A 24669-nucleotide genomic window follows, 5' to 3' on the forward strand; every position below is an offset into this window, starting at 1 on the left:
GAGTTCTTACAGACTATGATGCAGTAGCTGTTGTGTTGCCAAGAACATCCATCCTATTTGCATATGGCACATATACCAGAATGTACCAAAGCATCATAGTAATATTATTCGATGACTCAACTTCTTTCCATAAATATTTCAGCAAGTGCTTGTATGATAACAAAGAGAAAGAAGACTTTATCCTGGCATGGAAGCAAATGCTTGACAATTATCATGTCAGGTAAAATGAATGGTTAAAGAAGTGATTGAAAATTATGGAGAAAGGGGCCTTAGCCTATTGGAGACAACCATTTTGTGCAGACATGAAAAGCATAAATTGGAGAGGAAGATCGAGTAGGATCTTGAGAGGTTACTTGTGTCCTCAATTAGATGAATTATGATTTTTTAGGCAGATCAAAAGAGTTGTTGAGTGCTAGCCAAATAAGGATAAAAAGACATGAAAACAAGGACAAAAAAAGGTAAGAAAACACAAGGATCCATGCAAAAGGTGATTGGCTGAATAAGTATAGTGCCGGCTGCCTACCTGATACAACACTAAGAAAATAGATAAATAGTAGATACGAATAAACAAAACGGGTAGAGAAGAAAGAACACCTAATGCAATAAAAGACACTCACACAACTAGAAAAGGTGCACAGTCAAACTAAGTAAGACATCGAGATGGTAAAAGAGGGTTGCAGCCAAATTTTCCCGTACAAGAGTGCATTATTGACCAATATAGCCGTTCTCACTCTTGGAACGTACTATATTGGTTCCCTTCTATTTGTATATCACCTACCATGTATTCCATGATTTGTGTATATCCTCTTCCCTTGTGTAGCCACATGTGATATGGACTCTTTCCTATTATCACATGTGGAATCTTGACCTCTTTGGGATTCTCTAATCCCTTATAAATACACCTTGTAACCGATTGCTAAAGATATGAATGAAATCCTAATTACCTAGTCCAATATGGTATCAAGAGCCTAATTGCTCAAACGAGCTTTATCTCTTATCTTTTCCTTTTTTTTTTTCTTTTCTCCATGGCTGGAGAAAACGATCCTGACAACTCCACCACTCCAACTGTGGACAGCAGCGCCCTCACAGCTCTCCTCCCATCCGGATCTCCTTCTCTTCATCACGCTCACCATTATCTATCGGTGAAGCTTACCTGTAAAAACTACCTGTTTTGGCAAACCCAGATTGAACTTTTCTTGATGGCCAAGGCTTATTCGGTCATCTCGATGGTACCACTCCCTGTCCAACCGATCCAACTGCTACAAGTACTTGGCGACGACAGGATTCTCTGTTGCGTAGTCTTTCCTCTCTCTTTGAAGAGGTCTTTCTCTTAATTCTTGGGAAACGCACAAGTCAAGAGATCGGGGACACCCTGCACACTGTGTTTTCCTCTCCTTCTAAGAGCCGCATAATGTCCTTGAATATGGCTTTGCAAGATTTAGAGCAAAAACCCGATGAATCAGTCTCTCTTTTCCTTCAACGTGCGAAGACTATATCTGAAGAACGCAGTGCCGCTGGACACCCACTGCGACAAAGTACTTTCAATCTCCACATCTTCAGGGGATTGAAATCTGATTTTAATGACATTGTCTCCTCTCTTCTGACTAGGACGACTCCGTTGCCCTATGATGATCTGCACGCAATGCTTCTCAGTCATTAATTTTTGCATGGATCTAAGCTGTCTAAGCTTGCCCTTACTGATGGTGGTGCTACTAGCACTCCTCCCTCTGCCAATCAGGTCCAAAAGGCCTCTTCTTAGACAGACAGCCGCCCTCCCTCTTCTGGCAGTGGGGGTGGCCCTTGGTGTGGCCGTGGTGGCCGTGGTAGGGGAGGACGTGGTCGATCTCAGGGTACACGCCTATGGTGCCATTGGTGCAATCGAGATACACATGACACCCTGCATTGCTACAGCAAATCGAAACCACCAGCCCAATTTTCATTTCCTTCTCGCCCTTCTTCCCATTTTCAATATCAGCCTAACACCACCCCTGCTGCCCACTACACCAATTACCATGTCCAATCGGCCCCATCCCTCCTCCCTACACCCACCTACGCACCAACCCAGCCACTTCCCTGGTACCCGGACACAGGCGCAACCCATCTTGTGACGCCTGATCTCCATGCGTTATCCTCATATGATCCTTATACCGGTTCGGATTCTCTGTAGGTCGGCAATGGTAAGGGTGTTCCCATTTCTCACGTTGGTACAGCATCCATTCCTTCTCCTTCCTCTCGCACTTTTCTTTTGTCTGATGTTTTGCATGTTCCTTCAATTTCTAAACTTCTTCTTTCTGTTAATCGTTTTGCTACTGACAATGATGTATTTTTCGAGTTTCATCCCTCTTGTTTTTTTGTGAAGGATTGGAGAACCAAAACTACAATTCTGTCCGGTCCGAGTAATGGCGGTCTTTACACCATTCCGTCGTCTGTACGCACTCCTCCTTCAGCACACCTTACATGTCGTACTTCTCTTGATGGCTGGCACTGTCGTCTTGGCCATCCTCATGCACAACTCCTTCGTCAAATAGTCAAGAATAATAATTTACCATCTTTCAATTGTTCTTGAATAATTTATGTACTTCTTGTCAATTGGGTAAAGCTTGTCGTCAATCTTTGGGCGAAACATTTTCTCGAAGTTTATTTCCATTAGAACTTATTTTCAGTGATGTTTAGGGTCCTTCCCCCACTCCCTCCCCTGCTGGGCATCGTTACTTTCTTATATTCGTGGATGATTATTCTAAGTTCATATGGTTTTACCCAATGGTTCGTAAATCTGAGGTTTTTGGAATTTTTCTTAATTTTCAGAAGATGGTTGAATGCCAATTTGATCGTAAAATCAAGTCTGTCCAAACGGACTGGGGGGGGAATTTCGGACCTTACCCAAATTTTTTTATCGATGTAGGGATTTCCCACCGCCTCTTTGCGCCTCATACGCATGAGCAGCAAGGTGCAGTTGAACGCCGACATCGGCATATTGTTGAAACAGGACTGTCCTTGCTGGCCCATGCCTCAGTTCCTCAGGTTTATTGGATTTTTGCTTTTGAGACTGCGGTTTTCTTAATTAGCCGCTTACCTTCTCGTGTCTCTTCGGGGTCTCTCCCTACCAACTTTTATTTCATCGTGTTCCCAACTATTCCTTCCTTCGTATTTTTGGTTGCCTATGTTTCCCTCTTCTCCGTCCATACAATGCGCACAAAATGGACTATAGATCTGCCCTGTATGTGTTTTTGGGTTACAGTCCCTCTCATCTAGCTTATAGGTGCCTGGATCGGTCCACTGGTCGAATCCAAATTTTTAAACATGTTTCATTTTCTAAGAATGTGTTTCCATTTGCCACACTCACACCTGTATCTCTGCCATCACCACAGGTTCCCCTTCCTTGGGCTGTTGCGCCCAACACACCTATGCCATCGCCATAGCCACCACCATACCACATCGCATCACCACCACCCACTGCACCAGCTTCCCCTCTCCCCCCATTACAGGCCTCACCGCCCCTTCAGCCTGCCCCTCCATCACCACCTCTTGGGCATACCAGCCCAATACCGAGCCCTGTGTCCGGCTCACCCTCACCACCCCACCGTACCCGCTCCATTGTGGACCTCTACCAAGATCCACTACCACTATCTTCCCATCATCCCATGCGCTTGCTTTCTCACAAAGCAGCGCTTCACACACTCCCTACATCACCAACTCAACCCATTGAACCATCGTGTTTTTTGCAGGCTGTCATGGTCCCTAAATGGCGCACTGCCATGGCTGAAGAATTTAATGCACTAATTCGGAATGGTACATGGAGTTTAGTACCACCGTCCCCAAATCAGAATTTAGTGGGCTGAAAGTGGGTCTCCCGTATCAAACGGAAAGCTGATGGGTCTAGTGAGCGGTACAAGGCCCGTCTCATGGCCAAAGGCTTCCATCAACAACAGGGGGTGGACTATGGAGAAACCTTTAGCCCAGTGGTGAAGCAACCCACCATTCACACGGTTATATCCTTAGCAGTATCTAAAGGCTGGCCCATAAGGCAACTTGACGTATATAATGCATTTCTCTATGGTGAGTTGGCAGAGGAAGTTTACATGGTCCAGCCACTAGGGTTTGAAGATAAGTCCAATACGGCCTATGTTTGCAGGCTGCGTCGGTCTCTTTATGGCCTTAAACAGGTGCCTCGGGCTTGGTTCCAACGCTTGTCCAGGTTCCTTCTATTCACTGGTTTTACTGCATCAAATACTGATACATCCTTATTCATTTCTCGACAGGGCAGCTTGGTTCTTTATGTGTTGATATGTGTTGATGATATATTAGTGACAGGTGATTCTCAGACCAACATCTCAGCCCTGCTAGCCAGCCTGGCCAAGAAATTTTCTATTATGGATTTGGGCCCGTTACATTATTTTTTGGGCATTGAAGCATCTCATACTCGTGGGGGTCTGGTTCTCTCTCAAAAGCGCTACATCTCTAATCTACTTGATCGTGCCGGCATGAAGGACTATAAGCCAATCAATACACCAATGCCTACTTCTACTAAGCCATCGGATTCAGGGGGTGTATCTTATTTGGATCCCAGTCATTACAGATCTATAGTGGGTGCTCTGTAGTATGTCACCCTCACTCGACCAAATGTGGCTTTTGCGGTGAACCGCGTTTGCCAGTTTATGCACTCCCCCATGAATGATGATTGGAGCCTTGTCAAGCGGATTCTAAGGTACCTAAAGGGTACTATGTCTCATGGTCTTTTCTTTCAAAGATCACCTTCTATGACTCTTCAGGTATACACGGATGCGGACTGGGCAGCCAGTCCGACTAATCGTCGGTCAACAGGGGCATATGCCATATTTTTTGGACCAAACCTAATTTCCTGGAACTCACGGAAACAGAAGACGATGTCCCGCTCTTCCACTGAAGCTGAATACAAAGCCCTTGCTGATGCGGCAGCTGAGTTGATTTGGTTACAGGCCCTATTCAAGGAACTTGGGATTCCTCAATCAACTGCGCCAATTTTATGGTGCGACAACATTGGTGCTACTTATTTATCGGCGAATCCCGTTTTCCATGCTCATACCAAACATGTGGAAATTGACTTCCACTTCGTCCGAGAAAGAGTTGCTGCCAAATCCCTGCAAGTCCAGTTCATCTCGACCCATGATCAGATCGCGGACATATTGACCAAGGCGCTGCCCTCCACACGATTTCAGTTCATGAGAGACAAGCTAAAGCTCTGCCTCACCGGATCTTCATCTTGAGGGGGTGTATTGACCAATATAGCCGTTCTCACTCTTGGAACGTGCTATATTGGTTCCCTTCTATTTGTATATCACCTACCATGTATTCCATGATTTGTGTATATCCTCTTACCTTATGTAGCCACATGTGATATGGACTCTTTCCTATTATCACATGTGGAATCTTGACCTCTTTGGGATTCTCTAATCCCTTATAAATACACCTTGTAACCGATTGCTAAAGATATGAATGAAATTCTAATTACCTTGTCCAATATGCATAGATAGAACTAACCAAATAATGTTGAAAAGCATAGACAAGTGAATCAGACACAAGAATAAATATCTCAGAACCTCCCAACCAGTAATTCAAAATAATAGCACTAAAAGGAGCAGTTAGAACCAAAACTAACATAGAAATAAAGTACAGCAAACAAGATTTAAAAAACAGAAGAATTCCCCTTGAGTGAATGCCTTCTTTCCATAATTCTTCGGGTGAATATTATTTCTTCATATATGTTGAAGACCCCATGCACTCCGATACATCACTCAGCAACATAAGAGCAAATCACATCAATTGCTGGTTGAAACGTAAGGCCTATTCCATTCCAGGGGAAACAAGTCCAACCTTACCAGTTTCTGGCTCAACTGAATCCTTCTCAGGTTTCATGTTCTCAACAGATTTCTCTAACTTGGTCTTTTCTGTGTCCACAGCTTCCTTATTCTCGATTTTTAGCTCAATTGACTCATGCACAATCTTTCCATTTTCAAAAACTTCTTGCTGTGCCTGCTCCAAGACATTGGCTTCTCCATTCTGCAATTCGAATCTCTTGTCTGAAATATCACTACTTTGGAGGATCTCACCAGTCCAATCTTTTAGCTTCTTGATTGCCTCCTCATCTGTGTAAGTGAACACCTGTCTGTTAATAGAGTCTTAACATGGATGGATGGCATTAATAATGTTAACAGAAGTAGCCCTCAGTGGTTCTGTTTAGGCAGGACATGCTGGTATATTTAACCATGAATAATGAAATATCAAAACTAATAAGATGCAGAAGATTGGGTTTGTTATGTATCGTTAATTCTAAACCAACCTGACAATCAAATGTAAGCAATATTAATTTATTGCTAGATTACAAAATGATAATCATTTCAAACTTTATTTCTTGTAAGAAGATTTGAGGAACTCTAGACATTTTTAATATTTCAATTTGCACTGTATTCATAATGATAGTAATTTTATATGACAACTTCTAAGATGGTGTCTGTGAACTTGGGGGATTTTTTTTTTCCTGAGTTCTGAAATTCTTTCGGCTCCATTTAGTTGCAAGAAAAATTAAAGGGAAAGAAGGTGAAAATTTTCAAACCTAAAAAGGAAAATTTGGTAACTATTACCAAACATGATTTACAAATTTAGGAATTTGGGATAGAAATTAGACATGTTGTGAACCCGAGAATACCATATAATTAAATGGTCAAAATGGCAAAATCATCCCTTCATATGAAGAAAATAGTCATCATAAACTACTTAAAATAATGCTAAACTCTTTTTTCAATGTTTTTAACTTTAAAACAGTTGATTTGATTGGGGTTACCAAAAAAAGAACTGAAAGGGCTTATGAACATAATATGAAAAGGATTTTAGTTGATAAATATCCGATTGTAAAAACCAAATTTCCCATAATAGGGGGGGAAAAGATGTAAACTTGTAAAAATTGTACAATATAAAATCTTATCTTATACAATTAAACATATTGCATAATGCTGAAACAAAAGACAAATATTGTATAATATATACCCTTCAAATCTTATTTATAATTCATATATTTCATAATAACAGGATCAAACCTAATGGAATCTATGCATATGGAAGAAATATAGTTCTTAATTACCTACCTAATCTTGGAACAGTGTGACCTTGAGGATGGTTTATAATCAATGGGTTCTCAAAGGATTTTGCAAGATCTTCAGAAGGCAATTTTAACCAGTCCTTGGCTCCAATGAAGTGAACTGATTTGACCCTGATGGTTTCTTTATAGGCAACATCACATATGCTTGGATCTCTGAACTTGCTTCCTGAGATTGAAACAAATAGTTTCATGGGTGGATGTTCCTTCAACACTTTACCCTGTTAAATTGTTCCTCATTAGCTCTAAACCACTTTGACCTCTCAATCTGAAAGTTCATACTATAAAAAGATAATGTAGTAACATGCTATGGAAGATGGTGGCATGGTGCATTTCTTTCATCTATTGAATGCTGCATGGACACCAAAATCCAGATCTTCCATTTGGGGCTCTGCTAGGAATTTAATGAAAGGCTAAAATGTCACAAAATCACTGAAGTTTGTCTTTATCACAATGCCACTTTTGTTTGCCACATGAAAGAGTTGGATGGTTGTAAGTGAGTCAATATTAGAAATCCCCTCACCATCTCACTGATCAAGTTTAAACCTAAAGCAACATGAGATGGTTAACATGTGAATTTAAAGTTTCATACAATCACAAGAGTGTCATTTCATTATAATGAAATCTAGTGGCACTCTTATGGTTCTATGTCAACTTGGACTCTCTCTAAATACACTTTCTATTGTGTTGGGCTAAAACTTGACCAAAGAGATAGGTATGGGGTTCTCTATCATATAGATCCACCATGTTTGCCATGTGAAATGTTGAGGTAGAGAAACAAAAATTCACAAACCCTTATGGCACTTTAACATGATTTCCATTTTAACTATAAGAATAAACATATTGATTTGATGACTTACCTGAGCTTGATAGCCTAACAGTAGGGCTGAGAGTGTTGCTCCCTGAAAAAGAACAAGCCAACCATTTATTCAAATTGGGCAAAACAAAGCTAGAGACCATTGTATTTTGAAATTTCATAACATTTTACCTTTTGGGATATTGGCTAAAATTTTGGTACTTCTTTCTTTCTCAACAAATTATTTGAATATTTATTGATTTTGTTTTCATAGAATTAAAATATTTAACCTTTGAATGACAATTACATGCAAAATAATAAATGTTTTATTTTGTGTTGTATTAGGTACATTACTATTTTTTTTTTATAGTTATTGTTATATCTGGTTGGCCCAACTAGATAAGTTTATCTAGTTAGTCCAAAAATTTGCCAAGTGGCAGGTCGATTGGCCTAAATTTTATGTATAGGTGGACCCTTGTCTCTGCTCTAATGTCAAGTTTCATCACAAACAGAATTTGCTAAATGGAAAAATAAAGCTTTAAAATTTGAGATTATGGATAGTGCTTAGTAGTGGTTAGAGTAGCATAGGTGTTTAAAATACCATCCATTGTCAATCAACAATCAGAACTGCCACATCATTCTACTATATTGCAAATGTTATGGACTGTCAAGGGAAGCTTGTCTTGATGGGTCCATGAAACGGTTTCATGGCATTTATGAGGCAGCCCAAGAAAGTTCTTGTTTACATAGTTTGGTCTCCTCTTCATAAAATTGTTAATTATTAGCCTGGTGAATGATGATTAAATGGGCTAAGCTTCGGAATTGGTAGAAATTTTAGGATAAGATTTTGCTACAAAATGGACAACATGAATTTTTTTGCTGGCCGTATGTGGTCTAATTTCAGCCTACCACGTGTAGTGTTCAATTTATTGCAACATATGAATGCTTACCACGTGTACAGCTCCATTTATTGCTTTTTGAGCATTCATACACTGCAATAAAGTGCCCAGTACACGTGGTGGGCTGAGAGCGAAGCAGTAGAAATCTGCAGCAAAATTTATCCGAGCTATTATATGTTAGCAAAGGAACACTAGCTCTGTATTCTATGAATCCACCCCTCCCCCCCACCCTTTTAATGGAAATGAATTCCCCTCTTTGTTTACACATGGTTGCTAAATTTTTCTTTTTGACTAGATTTCTCGTCACCAATGGAACAAAGAAACCTCTTCCCCACTAGAATGGATTTAAAGATTCCCTCTTGACCATATGTGCAGAGAAACTTGTTCCATTTTTTTTTTTACTCTATCCTATTTGATGGGAGAGGGAAGGTGAGAACCAAGTAGGAGGGGCTTTAATGCTCCACACTCTACCAAGTGTGTTCTTAAGAACTTCGTCCTTTTGTTTTTTATTTAGCCCACATGTAAAAAGAAGCAAAGACTTGATGAAATTTAATAGCCCAATAACCCTTAATAGTTGTTGCCATTAAAATCTGAATGGATGATTTATCATTGAGAGATCTGCACACCTTAAACTAGGAAATGAGCACAACAGAGGGAAGAAGATGAACTCCACAGAGGACTCTCCGATGCTTAAGTCAGAATCCGAAAAATAGGATAAGAGTTTGGGAAGGAGAGCAGTTGTAAATGGAATAATTCTGGATGTAGTCTAGAGGGTTTACCTTGAGTTTTACCTTCCTATTTTATAGGAGAAATGGAGGATTTGAATTCTTAGCATTGTGGTGGAGTGTCTAGACCTGTCAGGCTATGGGTAGTGCACTCAGACATTTTTGCATGAAGGCGATGTGCCCCAATTGTTGAAAACAGTAACCTATAACGATGTAGAAAAGAATGGAAATCCCAAACAACAATCAATCAAACACAAGGATTTACGTGGTTCGATAAGATTGCCTACGTCCACCGTGGGATGAGATTTGCCTCATCATCAATGGAGAATAGGATGATAGTTGTTCGTCCTCACACCTCTCTTAGATTGCATTATAGATAAATAACTCTCGCTACAAATTTATAGTGAAACCCTATATAAGAATTTTATTGAAACACCCACATAAATTAAAAACTCTTGAGGTCTACGGCCTCTTAATGGCCCTTTGAAATCAAGCTACAAATCCAAATGATGAATACTAGACATCCTAATGATTTAGTGAATCTATATATTAGAAGTTTGAGTTCTTCATTCTAGCCTCGCCATATGTCAACTTGCCATAGCAGGTTGATTTTAGGTATATCAATAGTGCTAGCATTTTTCCTCATCAATACTCATTTAGTCCAAGCCCAAACCAACCTAACTTGCTGATTGTCAATGTAATTAACGCCACAAAGAATAATTTGGTTAACTAACTTTTGTGAGGTTTTCTACATGAACAATGTGGGAACCATCTCTACGTGGTTCTCTTTGTCTATCGTATGACAATGTTTGTTTAGGTTCAAAACATTGAGGATATGTTGTTCAAGTCATCGCTTAGGTATGGAATAATTTGTTAAATAAATTTGATTAATCCATGTGCCCGATGTAATGCTTGAAAAATTGTAAAAGATATTCATTTCTAAGGAGAATACTAGAAGAATGGAAGCATTAAGAATTTTTTTAAAAAAAAAAAAACCTCTATACATGATAAGGCATATGATTGAGATGTGCTATCAAATTTGATATATGGATTGTTCAGAAATTTTCAATCTCCAATGGTCTCAATGACAAAATCATTTGTCAACGTGGCGATTGTTGTTTATGTGGAAGGCTTTTCCACATTATCTGATGCAATAAACATGAATGTAAAGGTCACATATCAGCTCAGTCAATGCTGAGTTAGCATATTTGATACCACTGCTATTTTTACTGATTCTTGAGGAGAGAACCCAATAAAATGGTGGTATCGGGTAGTTTCAACTGGATTAGTGCCAGTTGAACCCTGGTTAACTTGGCCAATAAGGCTTATATGATCCTAATCCCTATATTCATGGTAGGAAATTTTGTCCCTATATTATGTCATAACTAAAATGATTCATTACCATGAAGACAAGAAAATTTATCATTCTGATGATTGGATAATTAATAAATTTCTTAGATAAATCACATGTTAAATATGATGTCTTATCTCAATTGTATGACTCACCATGTATAGGAATTTTCTTTATTTGTTTTCTCAATAGTGTTTATTATACAAATATAATCTAAAAGAATAACTTTTTCAAACAATAAATGACACAAGTGAAATTGATTTAGAATTTGGCACATGACTAGGTGGTGACATGGAAATGTCCATTGACTTTTGGTAATAATCGTGCTGCCATGTGGCGATTATAGAGGACATCCAAGATAGGATTCCAACAAAAAGCACCCAAAATTGAAATTTCTGCCATGTCTTATCCAACAAGTATTTTGAATAGAATGAAATTTCAGAATTTGGATCTAGGGACTTGAAACGAAGTTTTGAAATTGTGAAATTTCCATTGAAGTAGTTCTCATTTATGCATGGGGTTGCATGGTTAATGTATATTTCACGCCGCTAACCTCTTAATCTTTGGATTAAAATCATGTAATAATGATCATTGATTTCACTTAGATAATAAAAATTACTTCCTATAATTAAATTCTTACCGATGTTGCAGGTTATCGATTTGCCCATTTTAGGTTTTCCAAAAAAATTCTTAACATTTAAGTCAAAATTCTTTGTCTTATGTTTTTTGAGGATTTTTTTGCAAGATTCTGTCCCATGTCTTTCTCTCTCTCTCTCTCTCTCTCTCTCTCTTACCTATCTGCTTGACTCTTTTGATTAAAATTTTATATATCTTCTGTCTACTCCTGCACATATACTTTTCCTGGCAGATCCCATGTTGGTGGATTGGTATGGACAAAGGTAAAAAGCATGTGCAGGAGTAGTAAGAAGATATACCAAAAAACCCGCTATGAAAAGTTGACATGTGGTGAGGCTATAATGAGGAACTCAAACTTCTAATATATAGATTCACTAAGCCAACGTTGCAGTGCATCAAAGATGTCGGTGTTGGGGGTAGGATGCCTTGTATTTGTCACTTGGATTTGTGGGCTGATTCCAAAGGATCGTTAAGAAACCGTAGGCCTTAAGGGTTATTTCTTTATATGGTTATTCAGATAAATTTTTTTTGATAGGGTTTCACTATAAAATTCTTGTATAGGGTTTCACTATTAATTTGTAGCGAGGGTTATTTATTTATAATGCAATCTAAGAGAGGTGTGAGGACGAGCGATTGTAACCCTATTCTTCATTGATAATGGAGCAGATCTCATCTCATTGTGGACGTAAGCAATCTTACCATACCACGTAAATCTTTGTGTTCGATTGTGTGATTGTTGTTTGGGATTTCCATTCTTTTCTGTATCGTTGCAGATTCTTGTTTTCAACAATTGAGGCATGTTGGCTTCATGCAGAAAGGTCTGAACGCAACACCTGCAAACCAACAGGTCTAAACACTCTACCGTCATGCTAAGAAGTCAAATCCATTCACCATTTTCCTATAAAATAGGAAAGTAAAACTGAAGGTAAACCCTCTAGACTATATCTAGAACTATTTCAGTCACTACTGCTCTCTTATCTCCCTTATTCTATTTTTTAGATTCTGACTTAAGCATCGGAGAGTCCTCTGTGGAGTTCATCTCCTTCCCTCTCTTGTGCTCATTTCTTGATTTAAGGTGTGCAGGTCTCTCAGTGACAAGTCACCCATTTAGATTTCAATGGCAACAACTATTAAGGGTTATTGGGCTAGGAAATTGAATGAAGTCTTTGCTCCTTTTTACATGTGGGCTAAATAAAAGACAAAAGGTCGGAGTTCTTGAGAATAAGTGCCTAGCGCACTTGGTAGAGTGTGGAGCATTAAAGCCCTTCCTACCTGGTTCTCATCTTCCCTCTCCCATCAAATAGGATAGAATAAAAAAAAATGGAACAAGTTTCTCTGCACATTAGGTGAAGAGGGAACCTCTAAATCCATTCTAGTTGGAAAGAGGTTTCTCTGTTCCACTGGTGACGAGAAACCTGGTCAAAAACAAAAATTTAACACCCATGTGTAAACAAAGAGGGGGATTCCTTTCCATTAAAAGGTGGGGGGGGGATTATAATAAAGAGCTAGTGTTTCTTTGCTAACATATAACTCAGATAAATTTTACTGTAAATTTCTACTGCTTCACTCTTAGCCCACTACGTGTACTGGGTAATTTATTGCAGTGCATGAATGCTCAAAAAAGCAATAAATGGAGCTGTACACGTGGTAAACATTCATATATTGCAATAAATTGAACAGTACACATAAGCTGAAATTAGACCACATATACCCAAAAAAAAAAATCATGTTGCCCAATTTGCAGCAAAATCTTATCCTAAGATCTATACCAATTCCGAATCTTAGCCCATTGAATCATCATTAGGCTAGTTATTAACAATTTTATGAAGAGTAGACCAAATCAACTGGATAAACTATGTACACAAGAACTTTCATGGCCTGCCCCATAAATAGAGGCCATATGATTAGAATCCAGTGCCCGAAATAAACATGGGATGGTGAATAACTCAATCCAAATTAAAGGGAAGGCATACCTGAGAGAAGCCTAGCAACCCATCAAAGGGACCTTTGGTGGTAATATATTCACAAAGGTAGGAAATGCACTCATCCAAGTTTGTGTACTCTGTAAATTCCTGATTAAGTCATAATTTATTATTAAAAGTTAAAACTGGTAAATAAAATATTTATCCAAACAATAAAACAGAAAAAAGAAAAAATTAGCACCTCTATTCAGATGTAAAACAGAATAAATATTACCTTGTTGAATTGGAACCACTCAAAATAAGGTGGTGGGAAGATGCCTTCAATATCTGATTTACCACCGGCCGGAAATATACCGTCTGGGAACACCTGCAGTGGTAGAGTAGCCAGTATTTATTGGACCAAGTTTTTCTTAAACCATGGTGAACTCATTCACCGCAGGATTTTAGATGCGCACGAGTGGATATCAAAAGGGTATTTTAGAGAACATACTAAAACCCTATAGGGGGTTTGTGGACCCTAAGATGATTTCATTGCACGATGAAGGAAAATTTTCTTCTTATTTATTTTGAATCGGACCAATGAAATGGTCTGCTAACCATTTAGCTCGATCTAATGGTCCAGCCGGCCATATTAACCTTCTTGAGACTGGTTAATCCTAGGAGCTTAGATTAGACTATGTAAACATTCTGAAAGCCCGAATTGGCCCCAATCCGAATCGATATTTTTGCTGAACCAGCTAATAAACCCGGGTTAAAATCTTGCTCAGCTGTACGAATCACTAACGGTTCGGACCCAAAAAAAATGAAGATTCTCCCACTGAGTGCAAGCTGCCGTGGGGGGAAACTAGAGGAGAGAAGGGAATAGAGGAAGTGATTGAATTACCAGATCAAAGTGAGAGAAGATACATGGATCCCATTTGCTGATTTGCTTCTGCAAGAAGCCTCCACTGGTTCGGAAGCCATGGAGGCAGAGTATCTTCATTCTCTTCCTTTCTTCTGCACCTTCCATTGTTTCTTCACAGTTCACTCACTAGCTCAAAGAAAACAAAAGCTCATCAGGTGGGTTTGTTTTAGTGTTTTGCAGAGATGCGGGGCTTTTGTATGTAAAAACTTGTTACAACAGCTACCACAAAAACACTTGGTTCTCAACTACCTCCCATGTATTGGGGTTGTTGGCCGGTCAACGCGTGCATTTATTGAGTTAGGCATAGAGACAGACACCTCGTTGCTAACGAAACTTTGTTTTGCTGTAGAGAGGTCTCAACAGGGTATCGGTTTCAGTTGGGCCTTAATTAGGGATCTAAATGAATAGTCAAAATCCCTTTCCGTATCTGTGTCTGTATCTGTTTAGCACTATTCGAATTCATTCGAAAGTTAAACGGATACGGATAGGCTATAGCTATCCCAAAAGTTATATTTACATGTAAATAGATAAAATATCCAATCTATATCCGTGTTCATATCCGTTTAGCACTATTCGAATCCGATCCGTTTACATCCCTAGCTAGCCTTAATTGGTCTTATTATCATTTTAAACACTAAGATAGTGAACAAACTAGGCACTAATCAATCAATAATCGATTGGTTGGTTAGTGATCGGTTTTGGTCCAAGCGTCCTTAATTGGTCTTATGCTTAATCAGGCCGAAGAGGGAGGAATATCACCTCTATGCAAATTAGGTTATGTTTGAAAGTCATAAAAAGAAAATTTGACTTTAAGGAGTGAGATAGACACATAAATCAATCATTGGATTATCATGAATTTTATTCTATTATAACTTTTTCTTCTGTTTTCCTAACATCCAAACATAGCCTTAGGGTTTTGGGGGAGAGAGAGAGAGACAGGGTTGCCTGCTTTGTTCTTGAGGGTATGCTCAAGGTAAGCCTAGGCTTTACTTGCTAGAGTGCGATACCTCACATGCCTCAACTATTTTTTTTTTTCTTCAAAATAGTTGCTGCGGTTGGGATTAATGGTGATTTCTAAAATCACTCATAACTTACCTTGATTGAAGGTGGATACTTAGGATTATCTAAAGGAGGTGAGGGGTTCTGGTTTTGCATAACAAATCAATTTTTGAGAAATCTGAAAAATAGTCTTTCTAGGCCTTACCTAGAAACCACAGGCGATCATCTTGCCATTAGCTGAGGATTTTGATTAAGGAATTAGGATATGGGTTTGTCTTAAGTTTTCCTTTTATAGTCCTTAAGTATCTCAAGACTCTCATTTATAATAGAATTCTCTAATGTAAGCCTATAAATAACCATATATATAACCTGTAACAGCATGAACATAACTGAAGTTACCTGTCAACCCAAGAGAAGGTCCTTTTCTCTGTTAACCTTAAACCATAACCAATCAGTGTTAAAAATTACAATCATCATAATTATAAATAGAAAAACATTCTCATATCCTAATTACCAAAAAATTCCTAACCTTCTGATACCTTTTCATTAACCAGACCCATGAAAGGCCCAATACAAAACAAAGCCCAAAGACAAAAAAAACAAAAAAAAAGAGCCCATGACCCAATTGGTTTTTTTTTTTTTTGGATGCATTAATAATGTCAAGACCAGTATCCTAGGTGGTTCTGTTTAGGCTGGCCGGACACACTAGCATATTTAACCATGGATAATTATGAATGTGGCAAAGCAGTAATTTCATATTCAAAATAAAACACCACCATTACATAGCCATGCTTGAGGATATGAGAGTGATGGTGGATCAAGTGTCTCTTCCTAAAATACAACTGCCCCTCCCCCCTCCCTCCCGAATAATTATCACCTCCAATTCGCAGACACCTCCAATTCCACCAATTCCTCTAATAGGAGGAGTGGACGTGGACCCCACCTTGAACAGTGTTTTCGGGCAAGGGAAGGGTGATCATTTCTGCCCTCATGTGAGGAATTGGAGTGTCACCTCCAATTCCTCTAATAGAGGGAGTGGACCCCACCTTGGTCATTGTTTTCGGGCAAGGGGTAGGGTGGTTATTTTTGCCCCCATGTGAGGAATTGGAAGGGGCAGTGAATTGGAGGGGATAACGATTCCTCCTACCCCCTCTTCCTTTCCACCATACACCAAACATGGAGAACAATTATTTGTCCCCACCCCAAATGAAAAAAAAAGCTGGGGACTTGAGGCCAAAATATAGGTAGAGCTCATGTGGATGTGGGACTCATTGGACCTTGTACCTCACCCTCTAGCTGTTTTGTTTCACCAACACTAACAAGTGACAGGAAAGAAGTTGCACCTTTTCCCCAACCCTCATAGTGCTCTGGTAAAGCCAACCTCCCTTGTCCTATGCCTCCTGGTGGAACTGCTTAATGGTTCCTAACTTCCTACAGAAGGGACCTTTCAAGCTTCAAATGATATCTCCAAGTAACTTTCTATCATCACCAACTAGCAAGAGAAGTACACACTCTATTGTAAGCCATTTATTAGTTTCCAAGGGGGTATATCAGTCTTTTTTCATTGAAAGCAATGAGTCTACATAGTTGAAAGCTTATCAGGGTCTGTGTGAATCCAACCTAAGTGGGTCCAATGTATTCCATTCCTTTTTCCTTAAGGAATGTTCATGTATCTATCAGGTCAAAAAGGTTTTGATTGAGAAGCTTCAATATGTGAATGATATATAAAAGGTCTTTCATATATATTAACTTAAATTGTCAATCAACCAGTTACCAAAAAATAAAAAAATAAAACAAAAAAATTATTGTCAATCAACCAAGAAGGAAAACCCTCAGGGAAGCTGAGTCGGAAATTTTATGAATTCTGAATAGGGGCTGAGCCGTGGCTCACGACCCTCGAATACTCAAGGTATCGAAAAATCTAATTTCAACGAGGAAGAAGAGCAAACAAAGCAATAAAGTTATAAACTTTAAGATGCTTTTATTTCGTCCAAAATGATCCTTATATAAGGTTGGAGTACAAAAGAAAAGGAAACCTAAATAAAATAGAAAACTAATATCCTAAAATGTGCGAATTTGTTCATTGGACACTCTATAGAGCATTGGTTGTACTTTCTGAAAAGGTATAATAGCTCTCGTAACTTCATCCTAACGAAAAGTTATGACCATCGAAAGTTGAACTGAAAATTTAATATCTTCGACCCGATCAGGATGGATTTCTGTTGGTCCAACCAATCTAGGAATTCTTCGAAACCTTCTCTACTTCATTATGCCTCTAATCCCATGAAATCATTATGCCTCTAATCCCATGAAATTTCAGTAGAATAAAGAAACAAGAAAGGGGGAGGGGAATGATTAAAGTTGTAGGATCCTTTTGTTTTTGTTTTTTTTTTTTCGAGTTTTCTAGTGGAGGACTAGATTTGATTGAAAATTTAAGTTCCATCAAGAAAACTCATAATTTTGGAGTAATTCATTCATAGTTGTACTGCCTAAGAGAAAAGAGAACTACAATGACAAGAGTAGGCTAAGGAAAATGATATATGCAGCAATTGATGAAAGTGTCCAAACCATATTTTGTTCTTTGTCATCATAATTAATGGAAAAAGTATGACACGCCAGAAAGATTGTTCTTTTCACACACACACATACACAATGAAATGATGAAAAGCAATTCAACTTTCCCCTTTTCTTCTCAAATATGCAAACATGGAACTTTCCCCATCTTTCTTCTCCAAGCTAATTAGAACAGTAATTCATGGCCGGCTATCCTTCTTGGAGTTCTCTCTCAACTCTGAACCACGAATATATATATATACATGATAATATCCACTTAATATTAGGTCCGTAACATAAAGTAGAGATCTTTTCACAAAGGATTTAGCATATCAAAGTGTCTTCCTTTATTTGGTCACTTTGATAAGATAAGATTGATGATAGTTGTTATGTGCTTAATGGGGTTCACTCTAGTATATGGGTGCTAGATTAGGTCAGTCTAGTATAGAATAAGTTACAGGGTCTGATTTAATGCGTTCCATTCGCTTTGAAACTTTTGGCGTATCGATCAATTACCTAACAATAGCCCACCAGATTATATTTTTTTCCGATGGCTTTTGAAATAATGTATTTAGATGTGTATACTGTGGGATCGGGTGAATAGTGGATCCTTCTCATGTACATATCCATGAAAGTATGAAACTTGGAGCACATTAGAAGATGATTTTTTATTTTTTTTACAAATAACTACCATGATTTATTATTAACAACTCTGGAAAACTTCCCATCATGACGTAGGGAGAACAAGGGGATGAGAAGGACATATATCGGAAAGAAACAGATTTGAACCTCTTACAGAGAAATAGTGAGTCTCCGAATTAAGCTTGCGATAAACAAACCGAAAAATTACAGAAAAAAACTGCTGAACAAGTAACCTAATGATCTTTTTAATCATTTTGCTTCTCTTTTTTTTGAAAAAAAAAAAATCATTATAATAATCGTGTGAGGAAGCATACTTTACGCCTTATGCTTAGAGAGCCTTTTACCAATTACATCCACATGAGTATGCAGCTCTTTGGATCTAGGTAATCACCTTAAAAGTATTTCGTTACATTTTATATGAGAAAAAGAACTTTGTCCGGGAGTGTGGCGGCTGTGGCCTACGCTAGCACTCCCATGAGTCTATCTCTCTCCTCCCACTATAAAAGGACACATATGCCCCCTTGTTTTGAGGAAGAGAGAGATAGACATATAAGAGTGATGGCATAGGCCCCACTCCCAGACGGAAAACTACTTCCCATTTTTAATACACTTTATAATATGGTTCCACAATAATGCTTCATTTTGTTCCCTAGAACCACCAGACTTACGCAAAGTATGGTCAATTTTTTATTGTCCTTCATATCTTTTGGCTTCTTTGTCAGTTTATGGTTACCAATCAAGAAATCTATAGAACCCCTAGTTAGCTTGATTGAACATCATCTGTCCATCTCGGTCGGGCTATTTTAGCCCATGGGCTGGGCCAGGGTTGGCCAGGGTTTATGTATCGTACAGTTAATTACTTAATTCAAAACCAACCTGATCACAATCAAATGTAAGAAATAATAATTTATTTCCAGATGAAAAGAAAAATAAATTGTTTCAAACCTTATTTCTTGTAAGAAGGCATGAAGAACTCGTCCCACCTCCCCTCCCCACGCCCACCCCCCTCCCCCCACCCCAAAAAAAAAAAAAAAAAAAAAAAAAAAAAAAAAAAACACTTAGACTATTTATTAATGAGGCATAGCAGCGGATGTTAGGTAGCTATAGCGGATTTTTATCTTTCAACCGTCCAATCAACACTTGAGAAGATGAAAAGACGTCATTGCCCATATTTTTACGGTTTGATTCTCAAGTATGGTGCATTAGACCGCACTTGAAAGGATAAAAATCCGTAGCTATCCACTTGGGCTGCAACATTTTCAGCCTAGCTCACCAAGCCTGCCTGAAACCATACTAGTGCCTGATCTCATGATCGGACTGGTTCAAATGGAATATTATGAAAAGTAAAATGTAGGTCCTAGATGCTATAGGATCAAAGCAACCCAAGACTAGAGGGGGTGAATTGGGTATGGAACAATAAATGATCAAATAAAAACCAACTGCCCTACTCAATAAATGAAACATAAATGTTGTAATAAATTGTGTGATGTATAATTGAGAAAGTAGAAAAAAGACAATGAGGAGACAATAATATTCAGAGGGGTTCGACAATTTGGCTACTCCACGGACTATTAGGAGATTCAATCCTTGGACTTTCTACTAAATCAATCAATCTCCCAATGGCATTGAACAAGCCTTCAAAATTATTTTTCTTAGGCTCAACAATAACCCAAGTGTTTAGGATCACATTTAACCGAAATAGTTTTTCTAGGTTCATCGCTAACAACCCTTACTACACTTTTCCAATGAAAACATAAACAAACAAAGGCTCACAAGCCAAATATACAAATTGAAGTTTAAAGGAAACCTCTAAAAAACGAGTATACAAATGAAGAAAATATGATTCTCACAATTTTGGGCTCTGAGACTCAATAAAGATATTTCAATGGAGGTGCAAAAGTTGACATAAATCCTCAAAATCCCTATTTAAAGGGGGCAAAGGAAATCCAAATGATTGGCAAACAATGAGGCCCAATCGGTAGATCGGAACCTAATGGTGGTTGACCTCGGCCATCACTATGGTCATTGAAAAACTAGCCATTTTATGATCGTTATAAGAATCGACTAGTCGCCAATCAGCCGGTTGTCCCATCGGACATTGACCAACAGTGTGCGATTCAATTGATACATCGATCGACTTGATTTTTTGGGCTATGCAAAACCTAGAATTATGAATTATGGTCCACATAATGTTTTGATCAATACATTAAGTCAAATTACTCATTTGTAAGCTAAGTGTTTCCCATTTTCCGGAATAAAATCCCCAAGTTAAGGTATACCAATATGGTTATTTTCGCGACTTGGGTGATTAAGTCCAATGAGCCTTAGAGTCCTAGTTGGAGAATTACATTACATCGTGTGATACAATAGTAAATTGAAATTTGGGGCGCTGTTCTCTGTGCCGTAGCGCAGCCTACGTCCAAGCACATGAGGGTGAGTGCAACGATCACCCTGCCCCTGCACAGGTTACCCATGTGTCTGGGAGCAAGTTATAATGCAGGGCACAGAGAACATTCTCCCTTGAAATTTATATAAATATCTTAAGTCTTGAGTACGCCATCTTGATGTGTGTCCGGCCAATTGAGTTAGCTTCGACGTATCTCCTTGTTGGTCTTATTAAAGGAAGCTTGATTTGACAATTTCACCTCTCAACTTCATGCCACATGTTGATGATGGACTTATTGAAGTGTTAGAACACTCCACGCTGAGGGAGGACTAAGGACTCTAGATAATCTATGAGGAAAGCCACTTGCTACCAATAATTGGTTGACAATTGTAAAGACAAAGAGAGGGAGAGGTTAGAAAGTCTAATGAAATTAAGCATTTTTCACCTTTGAACACAAGTGGGAATCACCAAAAACAATAAACCTAAAATTCTTCGATTCTCTGATGAGAGATTGCTAGAGGAGGTGTGGCCTTGAGGCTCAGGAAGAATCTCCTAGTCACCATCAGAGGGGTAGTAGGTGGTACATCTAACATAGGGTCATCTTCATCACTTTTTGCTATTTCCCTGATTTTCATCTTCTTCAAGGTAGCCTTATCAATGGGCTCAGTATCCCTAGCTATTATTTCTCCATCCAAGTCCACTTCAAAATACTTCAGGATTCTTGTAATTAACTTACCAAATGGTAGTGTAGATGTAGGCATCTCTTTCTTCTTCTTTTTTAATTTATCCCTTGTGATTCATCAGGCTTTGCTTTCATTGTTGAGAATATTTTCGAAGTTTTTATTTTGAAACCTTATTCACCCTCTTCTTTGGTTGCCATCAGTCCAACATGTATCTCAACTCATTGGTCCACTTTGACGGAGAAAAGGGGAAAAAGTCAAAAGGGGTGGAAAACTTGAACTTGTTTCTTACAAACTGTGACTGTTTGGTTATATGAGGTGGAAAATTTTCTGACAAATTCATTAAATGCATTTATTCTTGTCTGGTGAGGTGGCACCTCTTTTTTTCTCACCCCATTTACTTTCAAAGTGCTATTAAATTGGTAAGACTTTGGCACTATTCATGGAAAAGTCACTTTTGAGTTTATTTCTCTCCTCTTCCTATTTCCTTTCTTTCCCATAGAATCGCACCCCATGTCCATTTCCTCTCTCTCCTACTAAATCCCACCCCACTACCAAATGCACATCCATTATTTTCTTTTTTTTGTTATTTCCTTATTAACCCAACCTACAACATTTGAGACCCGCCCTCACTAGTTTCCCACCTTTTTTTATCCGTCAAACAAACGGGCCCTTATAGTAATGCATAATGATATGAGATTGATGATGGATTAAGTGCCTTTTCCTAAAATACGACTTCCCCCCTCTCCCTCCCCCCTTTTTCCATCATACATCATAGGTTATAATCTCAATTTCTACATATACCTAACATGGACAACCACTATTTGCCCCACCACCAGTTCACCAAACCCCCCCCCCCCCCCAAAAAAAAGTTGAGTGTTTGAGGCCAATATATAGGTGGAGCTCATGTGGATGTGGGACTCATTGGACCTTGTAGCACACCCTCTGTTCTGTTTCACCAACACTTCCAAGTGACAGGAAAGAAGTTACACCCTATCCCCAACCCTCATAGTGCTCTGGTAGAGCCAACCTCCCTTGTCCTATGCCTCCCAGTGGACCTGCTTAATGGTTCCAATAGAGGGGGACCCTCTAAAGACATTACATATGGGACCCTTCAAGCTTGTATCTCCAAGTAACTTCCTATCATCACCAATTAGCAAGAGAAGTACACACATAATTGCAGAGCCATTTATTACTTTCCAAGGTATTTTTCTGTCTTTTCCATTGAAAGCAATGGGTCTACATAGTGGAAGAGCTGATCAAAATCTGTGTGAATCCAACCCTAACTAGTTCGGTCAATGTTCTCGATTCCTTTCTCCTTAAGGAATGGTCATGGGTCTATCAGGTCAAAAAGATTTTGATTGAGAAGCTTCAAATATATGAAAGATATATAAAAGTTCATATATTAACATACATTGTCAATCAACCAAGAAGGAAAACCATCCAACCAAACCAAACAATAAAAGGGTCCAAGCTTGAACAATAATTCTAGAACATCAAAGAAGTGATGCTTGTTCAACCATATTTTGTTCTTTAAAATTGGCTACACCACCATATATAGAGAGTATATATAGACAATCAATCAATCCCATGTAATATATATTTGTATTTATTTGCACTCCGCAGCTTAAAAGGTTGACTAATCATTTTGATTTGGTGTGCGCTTGACCAAAAAAAGATCTGGTTTGGCACCCCGCGGTGGGGTTTTAGTCCCACATTGGGTGGATAGGTGAGGTGTGTGTGTTTGTGCATGGTTATTTGCACTCCACGACTTGAAAGGTTGATTGACCCTTTTGACCTGTGTGATAGACGCTTCTTGAGCCATTTTCCGGGGAAAGCCGTCCAGACATCTTAATTAAAATGGATATGTCTTTTTTTTTTATATATATATGAAATTGAAATGGATATATCATCATAAAGGAAAAAGTATGAAACACCAGAAAGATGAAAAGCAACCATCTTTCCCTTTCTTTCTCTTCTCAAATATGTAAATTTGGAACTTTCCATTCAGGAGTTCATCTCTCAACTCTGAAGTCTGAACCAGGAATACATATATACTTGATGATATCCACTTGTTAGGTCCGTAACATAAAGTAGAGACCTTTTTACAAAGGATTTAGCATACCAAAGTGTTGTACTTTATTAGGTCACTTTAATAAAATTGATAACCCACTTAACTATTTATACGAAAGGATGTGGGACAAGTCTCAATTTATCCTTTTCTTAGCGGCTTCACTTTGACATTAGATTGTTTCTTCTATATGAAGATTTGACGTAAGGATCAATTGCTCTGATATCATAAATATAAACTTTAGAAGAACTCAACCTCATAAACTGGCTTAAAAGGTGAGAGAAACCAAAACCATATCAACTCACATTAAACCCCTGAAAATTATGAATTTTAAAAGGAGTGGTTTCTTATTTTATCTGGCAATCTCTTCTCAATGTCATCTTCTTTATTTCCAATGATTTCTTGTTCATTTCTAGTGATTTTCTCTCCATTTTCTTAGGCACTTTCTTATTTGGAACTATTTTTTTCACGTCAAAAGAAATGGTTATTTATATTCTCATAAGTAGTTTGAAAAAGGAAAGATCTGGATCCAACGAATTGTTTTTTTCTTTGAAACAAAAATTTTGAGGAGAATTTCTCTCGTGATGGTTTAAAAAATTTAGGAGTTGTAATGATCCTTGGATGAAGGTAGGGAGCATTTTGGTAACATTTTCAATAAGAGGAGTATTAATGCTTTCTCCCTGGTAAATGAGTCTAAACCATAATGTCAGTTTTCTTATTGAAAAACCAAAAACTTTTCTTCAAAAATTTATATTTTCTTTTTTTTTTTGTCCCACGCAGCTAGTGTACAGTAATCTTCTCACATGGATTTATTATTACTCTCTCTCCTTTCCCCTACCATGTGGGTCCCATATGATAATCCTGGTTTCCCATATTACCATTGGTGTGGTGTGAAAGACTCCTCACAAATTAGTGGCATGGGGAACCCTCTCCCCTCCCTCCCCTTACTCTACAACACACTTGTTAGTCACTTGGT

At 38.4% G+C, this 24669-nt stretch overlaps 1 protein-coding gene across 1 annotated transcript in view; it reads right to left on the bottom strand.

Moving 5' to 3' along the window:
- Window positions 1-5709: 5709 nt before the first annotated feature.
- LOC122645901 (dihydrofolate reductase-like) overlaps window positions 5710-24669 on the bottom strand; it is a 31146-nt gene continuing 12186 nt past the window's right edge. The window contains exons 2-7 of the mRNA XM_043839309.1: window positions 14342-14478; window positions 13733-13825; window positions 13510-13608; window positions 7990-8031; window positions 7119-7350; window positions 5710-6122 (exon numbers count right to left, since the gene is read on the bottom strand). Coding sequence (XP_043695244.1) covers window positions 5821-6122; window positions 7119-7350; window positions 7990-8031; window positions 13510-13608; window positions 13733-13825; window positions 14342-14467 — 894 coding nt within the window. The 5' untranslated portion in view covers window positions 14468-14478 and the 3' untranslated portion in view covers window positions 5710-5820. The remainder of the gene's footprint in view (window positions 6123-7118; window positions 7351-7989; window positions 8032-13509; window positions 13609-13732; window positions 13826-14341; window positions 14479-24669) is intronic.

The sequence above is a fragment of the Telopea speciosissima genome, chromosome 11 (assembly GCF_018873765.1).
Source record: "Telopea speciosissima isolate NSW1024214 ecotype Mountain lineage chromosome 11, Tspe_v1, whole genome shotgun sequence".
Classification (NCBI taxonomy): domain Eukaryota; kingdom Viridiplantae; phylum Streptophyta; class Magnoliopsida; order Proteales; family Proteaceae; genus Telopea; species Telopea speciosissima.